General features: G+C 49.2%; 1 protein-coding gene across 7 annotated transcripts in view; it reads left to right on the forward strand.

Moving 5' to 3' along the window:
* ACACB (acetyl-CoA carboxylase beta) overlaps positions 1-18,651 on the forward strand; it is a 107,995-nt gene that overhangs the window by 8,806 nt on the left and 80,538 nt on the right. Inside the window, exon 1 of one of the 7 annotated variants that reach the window (XM_019467196.2) lies at positions 4,618-4,816. The exons of 4 other annotated variants lie outside the window; for them this stretch is intronic. In XM_019467196.2, the coding sequence (XP_019322741.2) occupies positions 4,746-4,816 (71 nt within the window). In that variant the 5' untranslated portion in view covers positions 4,618-4,745. Of the gene's footprint in view, positions 1-4,617; positions 4,817-9,087; positions 9,359-18,651 lie in introns of those variants that run through there. 2 more of the 7 variants (XM_019467197.2, XM_019467198.2) reach the window with 2 other exon arrangements.

Here is an 18,651-nt window from a genome sequence, read left to right on the forward strand (position 1 = left end):
AAAGGAAGGGAGGGCTTTAGGGTCTGGTACAAAGAGCAGTCATTGGTGTTGGAAGCAGAGCTGGTTCCACCTGGGCTCCGCCACCCCCCACTGTGTGCCCTTGGGCGTGGCATTCGCCTGTCCCGGCCTCAGTTCCTCATCTGCCAAACACTGACCTGATTAAATGGCATAACGATTGTAACGTATGCAAAGACCGGTACATAGTAGGTACTTAATAAGCCCCGGATTCCTTCATAGCTCCTCCCTGTGGCTTGCTCTTTGTCCCCCCAACACCCACTTCACCCACCACTTTACAGTTTATATAAATTATCTATTGATCCCTTAGAACAACAGCACAAGGCTGGCGGTGGGTCCCCATTTTACAGATGAGAAAACCAGGGCTCAGATCCGTGGCGTCCCCCCCACCGCCGCCCCGCCCTGGCTACTGTTGACCCTTTTGCTCACATCCGTTGGTCCATCTTGGGTCAACTCTGAAGAAATATTCAGGGGGGAGCCTCCCAACCCCCTCCCCCCCAAAACCCTCCAGAGTGTTGCTTTGCAGAGAGCCACTGCTGTGCTCTCCCTCTTCCACAGGGTGGTCATTCCTCTTCCCCGGGGCCCCCAGGTCAAAAGCCCAGGCCACGTTCAGATGTGGGCAGGTGGCCTGCAACCAGCCGGAGGGGTGAGGAAATGAAGCCTGACTTAGAGAAGGCCAATGTGTGGGTAAAGTGCCCCTGATGGAGTCTGGGAAGTTCCCTTTATTAATATTATTCTTTCCCGGTCAGCTGCTAAATAATCTGCACCCTCAGGCAAATCCCCTAACCTCCCGGGGCTCTGTTTCTGCAAAATGGAGGCAGGGAGTAGGGGTTTTATTTATTTATTTTTTTTGCTAGTCCTTCCAACCTTCCCATTTCGCAGACAGAAACCTAAGACCGGGGTGGGGGGTGGTTTATTCCAGGGGGCTGCACTCAGGCAGAAGCTACAGCAAAGGCATTGATAGGTCTGCAGATCTTCCCTGCTGGTAACAGGTTCTTCACACACCGTGTGACCTCTGTGTCACTCCAGAGGTCACCTTGTGGTCCATGCTGGCGTCTTCCTGCCAGGCCACCAGCCAGGAGACCGAGTAGAGAAACGGCACATGTTTAATTCTGTGGCGTGGGAGGAGCTCTTTTCGAATGATCTCAGAGGGCCTTTGTCTTCCCCCTGTGCCCTCGCCATCCCAGAAAACTCCCATTTGCTGTTCCCTCTGAACTGAAATGGCCCCCACCCCCTCCTCCACACCCCCCTCCCCCTGCCACCGTTTCCTTACACCTCCCCCCAGGACCTACTTCAAGGCATGTGACCCCCTGCTGCCTCCCTCTTGAAATTCTTAATAACTTTTCAACAAGGGCTCCATGTTTTCATTTTGCACTGGGCCCTGTGAATTCTGTAGCCTGTCCTGCCTGCCCACCAAAGTCACCTCTTCTGCTTTTTTTTTTTAAGTTTATTTATTTATTTTGAGGGAGAGAGAGTGAGTGGGGGAGGGGCAGAGACAGAGGGAGAGAAAGAGAATCCCAAGCAGGCTCCACACTGTCGGCACAGAGCCCGTCTGGGGGCTCGAACTCTCAAACCTGATCATGACCTGAGCCGAGATGGTGTTGGATACTTAACTGACTAAGCCACTCAGGCACCCCCGAAGTCACCTCTTCTGAAGGGTGTTCCCTGTCCCCAAGCATTCCCCATGTGCCCCCATTTCTTGATTGATTGCTCTGATATGTTTTCACAACTCATAATCATTCCTGAGGATTATGTCATTAATTTCCTTGTGTTGACTTGGTTGTTACCTGTCTCCTGCACGGAGGGCAAGGTCCATGAAAATGGTGCCACGTGGGTCTCCAGTTTTCCCCACCGACTGGCCTAGTGTGGGTTCATGGTAGACTCTGAATAAATATTTGCCGAATGCATGAATTCAGTGAGGAACCCAGGCTTGCCAAAGACAGAATTCTGCATTCCTGGGGCATGCAAAACACTTCATGAATGAATCTGGGAAGGAAGGAAGGAAGGAAGGAAGGAAGGAAGGAAGGACGGAAGAAAAGTGGGAAGGAAGGAATAAATGGATGGATGGATGGATGGGTGAATAGACACTTTGCTGTTGCTTTCAGCAGCAATAGCATTTTTGTTTGCATAAAACTCTTTTTTGTGTAAATCGTATGATTTTGTAGACTAGTTCCATGGTTAAGCCCTAATTTTTCTTCTGCGTTTAATATGGTTGTACAATCTCCCTGTTCGCTCCCATCTTCCCAGCTGGCAAGGGCCGGCTGAGATTATGGACCTGGTGACTTCGTGCTGTCTGTTCAAGTCCCCTCCTCTTCTTCCCTTTTGGGTTCATCTCAGGCCAGGTGTTGGGACTTGGCTCTTCTCTGGACTTGGAAATAGTCCCCAGATGGCGGACTTCCCATGCAACCCTTAGAGAACAAAGCTGGTGAGAACATTACAAGTGACAAAATGCTCACGTGCTGTGAAATGAAGGTTCCGAGGTAATCACTTTGGTCAACAGTGGCAATGTGACTAGTATACAGTGGGTCTGGGGTAAGATGCCCGTTCAGAGCACTGTTGCCCTGATACTTCTCTCCCGTGGGTGCGTGTGTGGACTGAATGGGTGGGATAGGACAGGTTCAGGATCGCACAACTGTAGTCCTGAAAATTAAAGTTATGACCCAGGGGGCGCCTGGGTGACTCAGTTAAACGTCCCGCTCTTGCTTTTGGCTCAGGTCACGATCTTACAGTTCATGAGATTGAGCTCTGTGTCAAGCTCTGTGCTGGGTGTGGAGCCTGCTTAGGATTCTGTCTGTCTTCCTCTCAAGATAAATAAATAAGCTTAAAAAAAAAAAAATAAAGTTATGACCTGGAAATTCATTAGTTGGTGGTGAACTCATTTAGCAGCAAAATCCACCTTGAATAGATGTAAAGTTGTTTGTAGTGTTTATTTATCCCGTTTTGTGAATATTCATGCCTTCTGCTGCTGAAATAGTAACATGAAAATGTATCATGTAAAGCTTTACCATCACCCCCCAAGAAAGTTCCCAAATTCCAAAGCATATTGAGTCTTGGGAGTTTCAATTTTTTTTTTTTTTTAACGTTTACTTATTTTTGAGACAGAGAGAGACAGAGCATGAACGGGGGAGGGTCAGAGAGAGGGAGACACAGAATCTGAAACAGGCTCCAGGCTCTGAGCTGTCAGCACAGAGCCCGACGCGGGGCTGGAACTCACGGACCGCGAGATCATGGCCTGAGCCGAAGTCGGCCGCCCAACCGACCAAGCCACCCAGGCGCCCCAGAGTCCTGGGAGTTTCAGATAAGGGATTGTGGACACATGAATGTAATGTGCTTAGATTTCTGTCCAATTAGTAAGCACAGAAAATGAGGGTGCTTAATGTTTGTGTGTGTGTGTGTGTGTGTGTGTGTGTGTGTGGCTGGAAAGTCTATAAGGAATGTGTCAAAATAGTTAATAATCATTGTTTTTATATGGTGCAATTATGAGTCATTTAAATTTTCTTCTGTGTTTTCCAACTTTCTGCTGTAGATATTGTTACAACAAGTGTTAACAATGTTTAGTAATAAAACCTTATAAAAATATTGGGGGGGAAAAGTGAACCAGTCATCCCACTTCCTAGATAAAAAGCTGAAGCCCTGACCCTCAGGGGTCTGTCAGAGGTCTCTGATATCTCTATCAGAGATAATCATAGGCCCTCAGTGCCATTCGAGCCCGGACCCTCAGCAGGTGCAGGTCAGAAAGCGGTCTGCGATCTCCCGGTATTGATGCTTAACCTGGGCTCCAGCAAAGATGCCTCCACCCTCCTCCTAACCCGTTCTTGGCATTAGTGAGAAGAATGAGGCAGGGGAGGCAGCCATTAAGCTCTGTGACCTTGAGGATGTCACCTACCCTCTCAGGGGGCTGGACTGGATGCTCTGAGATCCTTTGTGGCCCCAGCAGCCTTTGCTTTTGTTTCTTTGTGTGTGGAGCGGTGTGTGGTGGGGGGCAGGGGGGCAGTGCTGGAAGAACGGAGGTGGGAGGGGGAGGGGGGAAGAGAGCTTGGGGAAAGTTTGTTAATTTCGAACCATTTTCTCCTGGGCCGGTTGCCCCTCGATGGTCTGGGTCCTCCTAGGTAAACATTAGGACAAACTCAGAGATGAAACGGTCCAGTGGAGAAGCTAAGGTTTGTCCCATTCATTCATGGGCTTGGGAGCATTTATCATAGGCCTGCTGGTTGCCGGGCTCTGTGCAGGCACTGTGGGTGCTCAGATGGCCTCAGAGAGGCCAGGCCAGGCCAGGAAGGAGCCTAAGAGGCCACTAGCCCAGAGAACTTCCCATCGTGGGCAGAGAACTTCCCACTGTGCATGCTTTCTCCTCCACTCAGCTGTCAAGTGCCCCGGGGCCGAGCCGTTAACCTTTCTGTGCCTCAGCATCCTCCAGAACGAGGTCACAGTGCTGCCTACCTCACAGGCCCGGTGCCACGCTTAGCTGAGCTACTGTGAGCCCACAGTGCCATGGCGTGATCACTGTCATTGGGTGCCAAGCACAGTGGTCACAGCAAGGGCCCAGGCCCCGCAGGCAGACAGGTCTGGCTTCGGATCTCAGACCAGTCCCGTGAGCTCTCTCAGCTGCAATTTCCTTCTCCGTCGAAGCGGGGCAATGCTGGTGTCTACCTCACAAGTGTGCTGAGATCACGGGAGAAGGAGTGGCGGGTGTGGGTGGCCCAGGGGCTGCCTCGGGGGCCGGCCGCTGAATGGGCATCTTCCAAAGCTCTCGCCTGTGGCCATGGCTCTTCCCAGGCCCCTCCGGGCGTACATCCTTAAGGTATAGCGGCCTGTGTCCGCAGGGGAGGAAGTGGAGGGGGGTTAGGCGAAGTGTCCCCAACAAAATGGTAGAACACAAGGCAGTCCACAGGGTGCTTTCCCAACCACTCACTTCCCTGGTGGGAGTGCTGAGTTCAAGAGAGGCTTCTCAAGGCAGACCGCAGAGCCCAGGGAGGCGAGTGCGGGTCGGTGGGGTCTGGACCGCAGTGAAGGACACCACAGGCGAGCACCCTGACACCCGGGACCTTGCTGCACTTCTGTCCCAGATAACGTCCTGGGTGGGCTTGCATCGGGCCTCTTCCAGATCCTTCCTGCTCATTATCTCCCCTCCGTATCTCTTTTCCTCTGCTCCAAGTAGCGAGCAGGTCATAAAACTTTAAATTGTCTATAAATATTTGTTATTTGTCCCTCAGTGAAATGCCATGGATCTTTTGATAATGTTTTAATTTACTTATTCCTTTATTGATTTAGGGAGAGGCTGGCAGAAACCCCGTTTTCAACTCTTTTTAGCTCCTAAGATGTTTTCTGGGAGGTTCGGGGGAAGGGGGTCTCTGTTTTCACATTGTTTCATTGGTGGACTGGCTATTGAGTTTTGGAAGAGGCTGGCTATTAATACAGGATCCAGAGAAACTAAACATTCCTTTCTCTCTCTCTTAAATATCTGGATCCCGCTTTATTTTTATTTTTGTTTTTTTAAAGTTTATTTTTGTATAATTAAAAGAATTTTAATGTTTATTTCTGAGAGAGAGAGAGAGACAGAGTGCAAGCGGGGGCGGGACAGAGAGAGAGGGAGACACAGAATCCAAAGCAGGCTCCAGGCTCTGAGCTGTCAGCACAGAGCCCGACATGGGGCTCGAACCCACAAAAGGTGAGATTGTAACCTGTGCCGAGGTTGGACACTTAACCGACTGTGCCACCCAGGTGCCCCTTAAGTTTATTTATTTATTTTGAGAAACAGAGTGAGAACAAGCGGGGAAGGGGCAGAGAGAGAGGAAGAGAGAGAGAGAGAGAGAGAAAGAGAGAGAGAGAGAGAGAGAGAGAGAGAGAGTCTTAAGCAGGCTCTGCACTGTCAGCACAGAGCCCAATGTGGGCTCAGTCCCACAAACTGTGAGATCGTGACCTGAACTGAAATCAAGAGTCAGATGTTCAACAGACTGAGCCACCCAGGGGCCCCGTCTGTATCCTAATTTAGAAAAATCTTTCACTTCTGCTCTATGCTTAATGGAACATTTCCTCCATCACATATTGAAAGGGATTATTTTAAATTATTTTGTTAATGTTTATTTTTGAGAGAGAGAGACACGAACCATGAGATCATGACCTGAGCTGAAGTCAACCGCTTAACGGACTGAGCCCCCCAGGTTAATGCCCCAGGGCATTATTTTGGTTTTGTCTGAATAAACGCACTTTGTATATGGATGGTTTTACAGATGAAGTGGAGAGAAGAGGTTTGCTCGGGGTCACAGAGGGCACAGGGCCAGGCTTGAGGCCGCTCACGGCTCCGGAATTTCCACTGTGCTGCTCGTCACTTGTACGTGTACCATTTCTTGTTGTTTTTTGCGTGTGCCTTTCGCCATTGACCTGGCTTTTCCCTCTGCCATACCAACAAGTTAAATTTAGCCTCTGATGAGCCTGAGCAGAAGGGCTTGTAACACGAGACTGCATCTACAGCCAAGTTTGAACTGTCATCGAAAGCACGGTGACAATTGTTTAGAGGAGATGTTTGTATAAAGGCGGTACTGAGCATAGGGGCGTGTGTTATTCTTTCCTTCCGATCTTCTCTTCCCTAATAAGGCAGGCAGAGAAAAACCCAAGTCGTTATCACTCTGATGACGTGCCAAGCGCGGACATCTAAGTGAAATCCTTTCTTGAGCGCCCCCACGTAAAAGCGAGCTGTGTTACGACGTCTCTCGGGCTGGGTTGGCGGAGAAGTTAGCATCACCACGAGGTCCAACGGGTGTTGGGGTTTTGTCACTAGAGGATAAAAATCCAGAGCGATGCAAGTAAACCGATTCAAGCTCTTTCCCACTTGATCCTTACTGACTTGGGGTCTTTTGAAATACTTCCACTTCCTGATTTTAATTGTTTTCCCTATTTTGAGGTGAATATATTAAATTTGGGTCATGTCGGGGATGAATTTGCAGCGGGGAGGGGGTTGGTTTGAAACTTTAAAAAATGCATCAGCCTAAGGTGGAGTTCGTTTTGGAGGAAGGAAAGACAAGGCCGTGGAGAACATTCTAGAAATTCTGAAGAACTGAGAATTGTGTTCACCTGTTTTATGTATTTATTTCTTAATCCCCTTGTTGAAACAGTTGATATCTGGCTAGAGCACAGCTAACTGGTGTCCTCAGGCAGGGCAGCTTCTACAGCTCCTAGGAGAGGTCACTGCTGCCATTGTGGCCATATTTGCACACTTTTACATTAGTTTTTGGCTTCTTGCTTTGCTGTGAACGTAGGCTACATTTATTATCATTGCAATATTTTCTAGGCAGTGTTTTGGGTCCTTTTAACTTATGAAAACTACTTGGAGAAGTATTCATTCATTTATTCTAACTGGAATCAGTTTGCGTGGGTTCAAGGCTCCAGCTCTGTCACCCTTAGGAAATGTACATCTCTGGGTCTTGTTTCCTTATCTGCATAATGGAAATAAAAACGATAGGATTGTTGGGCACCCGGGTGGCTCAGTCCATGAAGAATCCCACTCTTTTTTTTAAATTTATTTTATTTTTTAGCGTTTATTTATTTTTGAGATAGGGAGAGACAGAGCATGAACGGGGGAGGGTCAGAGAGAGAGGGAGACACAGAATCTGAAACAGGCTCCAGGCTCCGAGCTGTCAGTGCAGAGCCTGACGCGGGCCTCGAACTCACAGACCACGAGATCATGACCTGAGCCGAAGTCGGACGCTTAACCGACTGAGCCACCCAGGCGCCCCAAGAATCCCACTCTTGATTTCAGCTCAGGTCAGGATCTCACGGTTCATGAGTTTGAGTCCCGCGTCAGACTCAGAGCCTGCTTGGGATTCTCTCTCTCCCCTCTTTTCTCTTCCCCTACGCCACTAGTGCTCTCTTCTCTCTCTCTCTCTCTCTCTCTCTCTCTCTCTCTCTCTCTCTCAAAGATAAATAAACTTACAATGAAAAAAAATTAAAAACAACAGGATCGCTATTAAATAAGACAAAGGCACAAAAGAGCACCCAGGGTATGCTGGTCTTAGCAGAAAGCTTATTTTTTTAAGAAAAGATGTATTCATTTGAGTGTGGCTGACTCACAATGTTGCATTCGTTTCAGGTGTAGGACATAGTGATTAGACAAGTCTATGTAGTTATGCTGCGCTCACCACAAGTGTAGCCGCCATCTGTCACCATACATCACTGCTACACTATCATCGACTATATTCCTTATGCTGTCCCTTTCATTCCTGTGACTCATTCATTCCATAGCTGGAAGCCAGAATGAAGCCTTTTTAGGGTCTCAGGGCAGCTGGGGTCTTCCCTGCCTTGAAAGCACTCACTTTACCAGGTGACCCATGTGGTCCGAAGTGTGTGTTGGGAGCTCTCCGTGGGGACAGAGGGACCTGGAACCAACTTGTCCCTGGGAATAGAGGTGAAAGAATGAGCAAAGCCAGGAACTTGGAAGCCAGAAGTTGACCTGACTTCGGGGGCTTTTACCAGGCACTGTGGTGACATCTGACTCATATTTTAAGGTTTATTTATTATCAGAGAGAGAGAGAGAGAGAGAGAGCGCAAGGGAGGGACAGAGAGAGGAGAGAGAAAATCCCAAGCAGGCTCCACACCGTCAGCTCAGAGCCCGAGGCAGGGCTGTATCCCCCTAACCTTGAGGTCATGATCTGAGCCGAAATCAAGAGTGGGGCTCTCAACCGACTGAGCCACCCAGACGCCCCTGACTCATATTTTAAATAAACCATATTTTCCACCACTTCCCTAGCGGGTGTATTCAAGCACTTGTGAGTTTTGCCCAGCTGCCAGTAGCTAGTGGGTGCCATCCTGGAACGCTTCTCCTCCAGTCAGGCGAGCTGGGTAGGAAAGCAGCCAAGAGGGTTTTTGTTTTTTGTGGTTTTTTTTTTTTTTTTTTTTAACATCTCCGGCGGTCGTTTCCCGGCCCCCAAGGTCAGCGGTGGCTCCGTGATTGGCCGGCGCGGGGGGGGCGGGACCTGGCCGGCGGGGATAGGGGGCGGGGCCCGGTGAGGGGGCAGGACCCTTCTGGGAGGAGGGGTCCGCTTGGGGGCGGGGCCTGGGCGGGCGCGTCCTCCCCGGACACTTGCGCGCAGGACTCATTTCGGGATGGAGGAAGCTCAGCGCTTGGGCTGGCATCTGCAGGTTGCAGCACAACCCGGCCCGAGCCGCTCTCGGACCGCGCCTCTGCCTCCCTGTGGCTGCCCTGCTGGGCCCCGGGACCGGGGTCCGCTTCAGGGGGTTCAGGGGTGCATGCTCGGCATTCCGGAAGGAGCCGGGTGGGATTGGTCGGCGGGCAGGTCAATATGAGTCCTGCCAAGTGCAAGGTCTGTTTCCCTGATCGCAAAGTAAAGTAAGTAAGCCTGCAATTCTAATGACCGTTATCTTTTGCAAACTTATGCAGCGAGTCCCCCCCCCCCTCCCCGCCCCTAGTAGAGACAAGCCGTGTGACCCCTTCGCTCCACCTCCTCTTCCCCGCCCCCACCAAAGAAATGCAGGCTTCACTTGGGCCGCTGGGGAGACGGAGCCTGCCTTGCAAAACCCGGGGGGCTGGATTTGGCGGTGATGTTGTTTGGAAGGGGGCGCTCAGGAACACAAAGGTGGACCCGCTGGCGGGGGGCCTCGCTTTCCTCCTCTTCCTCCCCTTTGCTTTGGTGAAGCCTTGGTTGCGGACGGCAGGACTTTGGAAATGATCGCGAAGCCCGGGGCGAATCAATGTGCATCTGAGCGCGCATCCCATTTAAGGTTATTTTCTGAGCAATTAGTGCAGGCGTTTCTGTGCCCCAGTGCTTCCTAGCCCCACCTGCTTGATTTCTTGTTTTCATTGTATTGCACTTGAAAAACTTACCAAAGTCACGTTCTGTTTGTTGTTGAAAAGTCGGAAAATTCTAGATAAGCAAAAAGGAGGAACAAAAATCACCCTTAACCACTTCTCCCCATGCATCCCCGCCCACCCCATGATCTTTATTAACAGTTGCTGGATAGTTAGTGCAGGGAAGTGAGGTCACTTGGAGCCAGAAGGACCTGGTTGTTTGGGTTCAAGGTTGGGGGGTTCAGAGAGGGCAGGAGACATGCCCCAGGAAGGAGGCTGACCTTGAAGTTCTCTGGTCCCTCTGCAAAGCAGAATAACAGAGCCTTTCGGGGGACCCTTCTTGGATTGCTGAAGGCAAAGGGCCTGCAGACGGGCACCGGTCCCCTGTTCGGATCATGGTCTTTCTTGTACACTGAGCTTTTTGTAGAGCATGTTAGTCACATTTCTACCCCCATCTGACCCCTCTGGCAAAACCCCTCAAGTCCTCCGGTGTGCCCAAAGCTGGCCGCGTGGCCTACAAAGGAGACATTTTTTTTTTTTTTCCTGATCTGTAAGGCTATTTACACAAAAGTTCAACCTACGAATCTTGAATCACATTTAATCGAAACCACCTTAAGCTGAAAGAATAAACCTGCAAGAATTGGAATCACCCCATTGCAAGTGGCTTCGCTGCCATGGGAATGCTGCTCAGAACCAAGGCCAGCTGCCTGGTTGAAATGTGGGTTGTTGATTGGTGGTTCTCGCCCCCACCTGCAGGTTAGAATTTCCTGCGGGGGGGGGGGGGGGGCGGTGCTTTTGGAAAATGTAGATGCCTGGGTGAACCCTACTCTCCCCCCCCAACAATCCTTCCCATCCTGGGGATGCTGAGTAATTAGTCCAGGTGGGGTCTAGACATCAGCAGTTTTTAAGGCTTCTCGTCATGGAGTGCACAGTCAGGGCCGAAAAGCACCACTTAACTCAGAGTTGGTGAACTGTTTCCATCAAGGGCCAAATAGTAAATATTTTCGGCTTTTGTGGTCATATGGTCTCTGTCACACCTACTCAGCTCTGCCATTTACTGCCCTAGCAGCCACAGATAATTACATCATGATTGAGAGGGCCTGACTGTATTCCAATCACACTGTATTTATGGACACTGAGGTTGAAAATTCACATAATTTTCTCATGTCACAAAGTAAGATTCTTTCAACCATTTAAAAATGTAAAAACCAGGGGCACCTGGGTGGCTCAGTCAGTTGAGCGTCCAACTTCCGCTCGGGTCATGATCTCCCGGTTCGTGAGTTCGAGCCCCACATCAGGCTCGCTGCTGTCTGCACAGAGCCCGCTTCAGATCCTCTGTCCCCTTCTCTCTGCCCCTTCCTCGCCTGCCCTCAAAAAATAAATGAACATTTAAAAAATAAGTAGAAAATAAATAAAAAGGTAAAAACCATTATTAGCTTGTGGGAGGTACCAAAGCATGTGGCAGCCTGGATTTGGTTTTTGGACCCTATTTTAAGGACTCCTGGCCTAGCCAAGGTGGCCATCCCAGGAAGCACTGGGCCGGTGGGGAGGGGGACAGGAGGCCTGAGAGATTTCCAAGGGTCTATGTGTCTGGGAGCCCAAAGATGAGTTCAGAATTATCGGCCTTTTACTAAGCTATGCAATGTCCTTTCTTCCTTACTTGCTTGGTGAAAATAGTAAGTAAATAACTTTACTTCCATCAGGTCATCGGCTCTCAGCGGTTACCATCCCTCTTTTACCAAAGAGAAAGGAGAGGTAGGGACACAAGGGCTGGTTGATGTCAGGGCCCAGTGGCCCCATACTGGGCTCTTCCCATGGCTTCCCTGTGGAGAGGCCCCTCGGCTTAAGGTCTTTACTGCCCGCAAGGCCCAATGCTGAACCCTGAACACACACTCAAGGAAGGAGACGCAATTAATGTTAGTATCTTCATCTTATGAGGCAACTAAGAGACACCTGCTAAAGCAACTTTCCCAGGATTACACAGGTCAGGAATGGTAGATTCTGCATCGAAAGTCTGGAAGGATGGCTCTAATCTACGATGAGATCGATTAGAAACCATTAGGTTTTCTCAGCTGAGGCACTGCTAACGCGTGGGGCCCTGTAATTCTTTGCGGTGAGGGGCTGTTCTGAGCATCCTAGAACATTCAGCAGCATCCCTGGCCTTTACCTACTAGATGGCCACCCCCCCTTCGTTGTGACCACAAAAAAATGTCTGCAAACGTGGCCAGGTGTCTCCGGGGGACAAAACTGCTCCCAGCTGAGAACCCTGTGGTATACACATCGCCTCTCAAATATAAGTGCTTGTTTTTTCAAGTCCAGACAATAGAGATACTCCCATTTGTCTTAAATATCTTCCTGCCTCAAACTTAGATTCAGAAGGTCAGAGTCCGATTGGAAGCCCACACTTGCTGTCTGTGTGGCTTGAGGTCATTGGGCCTCTCGGAGCCTCAGTTTCCTCACTGTGAGCAGGAAATGGTGGCCTCCCCTGCACGGGGCTCTGGGGATTCAGTGAGAAGCCCCCTATGTCTGATTCATAGTGACACTTGAGATGTTTATTTCTTCCCTCCGGGTGTTTTCTGCCTGGTCTTGTGCCTGAGCAGCTGACTGTGTTTGGTGTTTGGCGGATAGCTCTGTGGCCTAGTTGATTGCACCTGAAGCCATTTCCAAAGTCACCCTGGAATATTTCAGCCCTCACACTTGCCTTGGAACAAATGCCGGTTGACGGTCGGCCCTCCAGAGCCAATGTTGGTTGGCCTCCAACTTTGTCAAAAACGAATAAAAATAGCCACTGGCCTGGAGACTGGGTCTGAAACAAGGCCCCTCCGGCAGCATTGTGTGTTCACCCGCCTAGTTAGTTGTGATGGGCCACGACCCACCTGATGGAGGGGCTCTGTCGCCATGTTTGAAATCAAAATGGCGGCTGGGAATGGTTTTTCCAGGCCACAAAATGGTGTTCTTCTCCTGGATGACTTTTTGTTGTTGTGCTTTAGGTCAGTTTGCTAGAGTTTTAGTGTTTGCGTGCATGGAAACGGGATGTCTGAGACTATCTGAAGCCAAAAGATGAAGCCAGCCAGTCGGGGAAGGCTGTAGATAAGAGTGGGGGGTCGGGGAGAGCGGATGGATGGGGAGCAGACCCTGGGCAGAGGAGTGGCTGAAGCGTTTCCTGGTGAGGTTGGGAGGTCAACAGTCCCTGATCCTCTTGGCTTCACTGGACTGAAATGATAATACAGAGTTTACTGTGTGCCAGATGCCATTTTTTACTTTCTGTATATTAACCTTTAAACCTGGTGTAGTACGTGTTAATAACCTTATCTTACAGTTAAGGATACTGAGTGCCTTGCCCCATGGATGCCAGAATGGCTAGGGCTTTCAGCATCCCTATTAACAAAATTCATATATATTTTTTTTCTTATTGAAAATAATTTATCGGGGCACCTGGGTGGCTCAGTCGGTTAAGCATTCGACTCTTGATTTCGGCTCAAGTTGTGATCTCACGATTTCATGAATTCGAGCCCGCGTCACCGCAGTGACAGCACAAAGAAAGCCTGCTTGGAATTCTGCCTCTCTCCATCCCTCTCCCGCTCACTCTCTTTCGGTCCCTCTCAAAATAAATATGCTTAAAATTTTATCACCGCGGGAAATTTAACAAACATAAAGGAAGAGAAGAAAACACAAACCACCCATAATTGCTCACCATTTTGGTGTCTCTTTCCCTAGATCAGAGGCCTGCAGGTTAGGGCCCTCAGGCCACATCTGCTTGTTTTTGGAAATAAATAAAGTTATCCGAAACAAACTGAGCTCCTTGCTGATTGATGGGATGTAATTGGCAAGACAATATCTGCCCTTCCAAAGTACCCTTGTAAGTCCTTGTAAGTCCTGTTTTGTTTCAGTAGTTCAGCCCTAGGAGGTTCTAGAAGAAAAGCTGCTTGCAGTTTATTTATTTATTTAAAAAAATTTTTTTTTAATGTTTATTTATTTTTGAGACAGAGAGAGACAGAGCATGAACGGGGGAGGGTCAGAGAGAGAGGGAGACACAGAATCTGAAGCAGGCTCCAGGCTCTGAGCGGTCAGCACAGAGCCTGACGCGGGGCTCGAACTCACGGACGTCGAGATCACGACCTGAGCCGAAGTCGGACGCTTAACCGACTGAGCCACCCAGGCACCCCATGATCAATCAGTTCTTCACCAAAAGTTTGGTCCCCTGAACCCACTCATCCCTGCCCTCGACCTGCCTGGTGACACAGCCACTGGACACACCTGTGGGTGGTTAACTTCTGGCTTAATTCCTGGCAGATGAATGTCCCCTTGCTGCGTTACAAAAGTGGACTGAATATTCGCGCCTGATTCTCTTCCATGTCAGGAGAAGGTCCTGTCAACATCCCACTAAATGACGGCAAAAGAGATTTTTATTTTATTTTATTTTATTTTATTTTATTTTATTTTATTTTATTTTATTTTATTTTAAGTTTATTTATTTTGAGAGAGAGAGTGCAAGCAGGGGAAGGGCAGAGAGAGGGAGCGGGAGAGAGAGAATCCCAAGCAGACTCTTCACTGCCAGCACAGAGCCTGACGCGGGGCTCTATCTCGTGAACCATGAGATCCTGACCTACGCAGAAATCAAGAGTCAGATGCTTAACCGACTGATCCACCCAGGCGTCCCTAGATTCTTTTTTTTTTTTTTTTTTTAAAGAGATGGAAACCATCAAGGCTGGCAGGACAGGAGAGGAGATTAGCAATACTATTTTGGAGGCCCCAAAGCAGGTGAGCCAGCAGTAACTGGCTTAGCAGAACCAAGAGGGCTGAGTCCTCAAGCAGCCGTGAGGACGGCTGAGAACTTACTGGATCTGCACCCTGAAAGGCGCAGGGACTGGCGGCATCACGTGCTTGTGCACCTGGGGGTAAAGGTGGGGAGGTACCAACGTAAGAATTGGGTACAAAATGCCCAGATCTTCTTGTCTGCTTTGCTTGGCAGGGGTTGTCCATTCCCACCCCCACAGAAAGCAGGCAATTCATTCCCTGGAGAGGGAAAAGTAGAGGGTCTTGGCGCTGGGGACCGATGGGCACGGTGGAGGGTGTGGGGCCTGTATCCAAACGTGACGATCAGGGTCCGTATAGGTTATAGGTGTTGAAACCTTCCCTGCCCCCCATCCCAGACCTTCCTGCTACGTCCACCCCCGCCCCCCCCCCCGCCCCACCCTCTTCCCAGCTGCTGGCCAATTGAGAGTTGGACCCTTGAAAGAAGACTCTAAGTGTACTTCGGGTTCCCTGGTACACAGCAGCCCCCCTCCCCAAGGTCCCGAGCGTGGAGCTCAGGGTCCGCCGGCCTCACCTCAGTACCTTCTGTCAGCCCTTTGGTTCTCGCTCTTCGCCACGAGGAAGTGACTGAGGCTTAACAAACAGTTGGGGACAGTTTCTGATATGGAAGGCAGGCCCCGAACAGAGAGACACAAGAGACTTGGAAGAAACAGAAATCGTGCCAGGAGAAGGGAACGTGAAAAAGCTGCCATTATTGCCCTCACTGAAGTCAGGGAGGATGTTGCACACATAGGCATAGGATGCGTGAAAAGGAAACTCTGCTGGTCATTAACAAGCTCTTGGTTGTAAAAACACAACAGCGGCGGCGGGGAGGGGGGATGGGTGGTGGGTGGTGCCCCTGGGTGGCTCAGTCAGTTGAGCGCCTGACTTCGGCTCAGGTCATGATCTCACAGCTCATGAGTTCGAGCCCCTCATCCGGCTCTGTGCTGACAGCTCGGAGCCTGGAGCCTGCAGCCTGCCTCGGATCCTGTGTCTCCCTCTCTCTCTGCCCCTGACCCACTCGCATTCTGTCTCTGTCTCTCTCAAAAACAAACAACCATTAAAACAAATTTAAAAACACAACAGCGGGTTAGGAGAGAAGGCTGAAGGAATTGCCTGGAAAGTGGAAGACATGAGATGGGAAGTAGGGGAGGGGTAAAATACAGAAACTTGCCGGCCAGTCTAAGAATTTCAGCATCCGGATGATAAGGCTTCTGGAAAGAATAGAGAAAAAGGAGGCAGGGAAATCATTTGAAGGAAATATTTGAAGATAAATTCCAGGATGTGAGTTTTCACATTGAAGGAGCCTGATAGATGCACAGCCCCACTGACGGAAGCAGACACACACCTGAGCACATCCCTGTGAAACTGTAGGCTACAGGAGACAGAGACAAGGTCCTATAAGCTTCTGGATGTGAAACAAAACAGATCACCCACGAAGGATCCAAGTATCGGAACAGCTCTGGTTCCAGCATCCTCGGAAGCCACAACACGATGGTGCAAGGCTTCCAAAACTCGGAAGGAGAAGGTTTTCCCTGATAGAGTTCTGTACGCGGCCAAAGGCTAGGGTCAAACGTGAGAGGAGAAGGAAGTTTCAGACCACGCCAGCTGATGACACATTTACCACCCCCAGTCCCCACTCCCGAACGCCTTTTTTGAGAAGGCTAGCGATCTCCCCCTGAAGCCAGAGAATAAACTGACATCCAGCATAGAATCAGAGGGAATCTCCAGGGCGGTAGTGATGAAGTAGCCTGGTGCAGCGAGGAGGAGGACAGGCACGCGAGGACGTCCTCATCACATGTCCTGCCATGGTACCATCTTTTGAATTAGATGAACTACTGGACGCTATGTCCCAACAAAATGAGGGAGAAAGAGGGAGCCGTGTGATCCCCCAAATGAGAAATCAGACCCGAGGAGAGGCAAAAGGAATCCTGAGGAGGTCAGCAAAAGAAGGCCCAGGATGACAGTCGGGTAAGGGGGTCTGGGGAACCGGCAGTCAGGACGGGAGGAGAGAGCAGAGGCCTCCAGGAGGGATGTTGCCAATGAAAAATAAAGGAGCTGCTCAATTAGCTGCAATTAGTGGGCTGCATTAGCAACAGGTGCAAGAGCTATGCGAAGGAGGGGTGCCTGGGTGGCTCAGTCGGTTGAGCGTCCGACTTTGGCTCCGGTCATGATCTCGCGGTCCGTGTGTTCGAGCCCCGCGTCGGGCTCTGGGCTGACAGCTCGGAGCCTGGAGCCTGCTTCCGATTCTGTGTCTCCCTCTCTCTCTGCTCCTCCCCCACTCATGCTCTGTCTCTATCAAAAAATGAATAAACGTTAGAAAAAATTTTAAAAAGAGCTATGTGAATGAAAACCCCACTGTCTCCAGGAAAGAGAGAGAGAGAGGAAAGAAAGAGGAAGGAAGGAAGGTAGGAAGGCACATGTGGTCTACCCCAGCCCTCATCTGTGAATAATCCTGGATTCATGAAACACCATGTACTGAATCTGCCAGGGTGCAGCATGCCTGTGTTGAGAGATTGGGGGACGGGAAGCAGATGGGGCAGCTGAGTAAGAGCACTCATTCTCATCCCTCGAGATCTGAGGGCCATAGATGGTGTCTCAAAACTCAGATATGGAAGACACGTAACTCTGGTTTTCTTGCCGTATTTTGGAGCTGTACTCCAGATCAGCACTGCCTAATAGAAACATAATGTAAGCTACACATGTAATTTAATTTTTCTTTTTTTTTTTAAATGTTTATTTATTTTTGAGAGAGAGACAAAGCACGAACAGGAGAGGGGCACGGAGAGAGAGGGAGATGGAATCCTAAGCAGGCTCCAGGCTCCGAGCTGTCAGCACCGAGCCCGACGCGGGGCTTGAACCCATGAAGCATGAGATCATGACCTGAGCCGAAGTCAGACACTCAACTGACTGAGCTACCCAGGCACCCCATGTAATTTAATTTCTAATAGTCACTTTAAAAAATAAAAAGAGGGGCGCCTGGGTGGCTCAGTCGGTTAAGTGTCCAACTTTGTCTCAGGTCTGCTATCACTGTTCCTGAGTTCGAGCCCCACATCGGGCTCTGTGCTGACAGCTCGGAGCCTGGAGCCTGCTTCAGATTCTGTGTCTCCCTGTCTCTCTGCCCCTCCCCCACTCACATTCTGTGTGTCTCTCTCTCAAAAATAAACATAAAAAAAGTAAAAAGATATGTATTTGAGTATATGTCTTAATACTATCTAAAATAGATAATATTTTTTGATAGATAATATAGGTAATATTTTTTTGTGGATTTTTGTTTTATATATCATGTAAGTATAAAATCATATGTATACACAGTATGTGCCATATCAGCCTTTAAAACTACATATCTAAAATCTCAAAGGCTCAGAAAATATTTTTCAGAATTTCTTTTTTTATAGTCAATATGTTTACTGTATTTTATTATTTTTTTGCTATAGTTATAGCAAGTTTTTATTTGTTTTAATTTAAATCCAAGTCAGTTAATATATAGTATAATAATAATTTCAGGAATAGAATTTAGTGATTCATCACTTACATGTAACACTCAGTGCTCATTCCAACAAGTGCCTTCTTAATACCCATCACTCATTTAGTCCATTGCCCCCCTTCCTCCCCCCCAGCAACCTTTGGTTTGTTCTCTGTATTTAAGAGTCTCTCATGTTTTGTCCCCCCTCTCTGTGTTTATATTATTTTTGCTTCCCTTCCCCTATGTTCATCTGTTTTGTATCTTAAATTCCACGTATGAGTGAAATCATATGATACTTGTCTTTCTGTGACTAGCTTATTTTGCTTAGCATAATACACCCTAGTTCCATCCACGTTGTTACAAATTCTTTTTTTTAATTTATTTTTTAATGTTTTACTTATTTTTAAGAGAGAGAGAGAGAGAGAGAGCGAGCATGAGCGGGGGAGGGGCAGACAAAGGGAGACGCAGAACCTGAAACAGGCTCCAGGCTCTGAGCTGTCAGCACTGAGCCTGACGCGGGGCTCGAACCCACGGACCACGAGATCATGACCTGAGCTGAAGTCAGAGCTTAACT

Source organism: Panthera pardus, unplaced genomic scaffold (genome assembly GCF_024362965.1).
Source record: "Panthera pardus isolate Hobbes unplaced genomic scaffold, ASM2436296v1 HiC_scaffold_15, whole genome shotgun sequence".
Classification (NCBI taxonomy): Eukaryota; Metazoa; Chordata; class Mammalia; order Carnivora; family Felidae; genus Panthera; species Panthera pardus.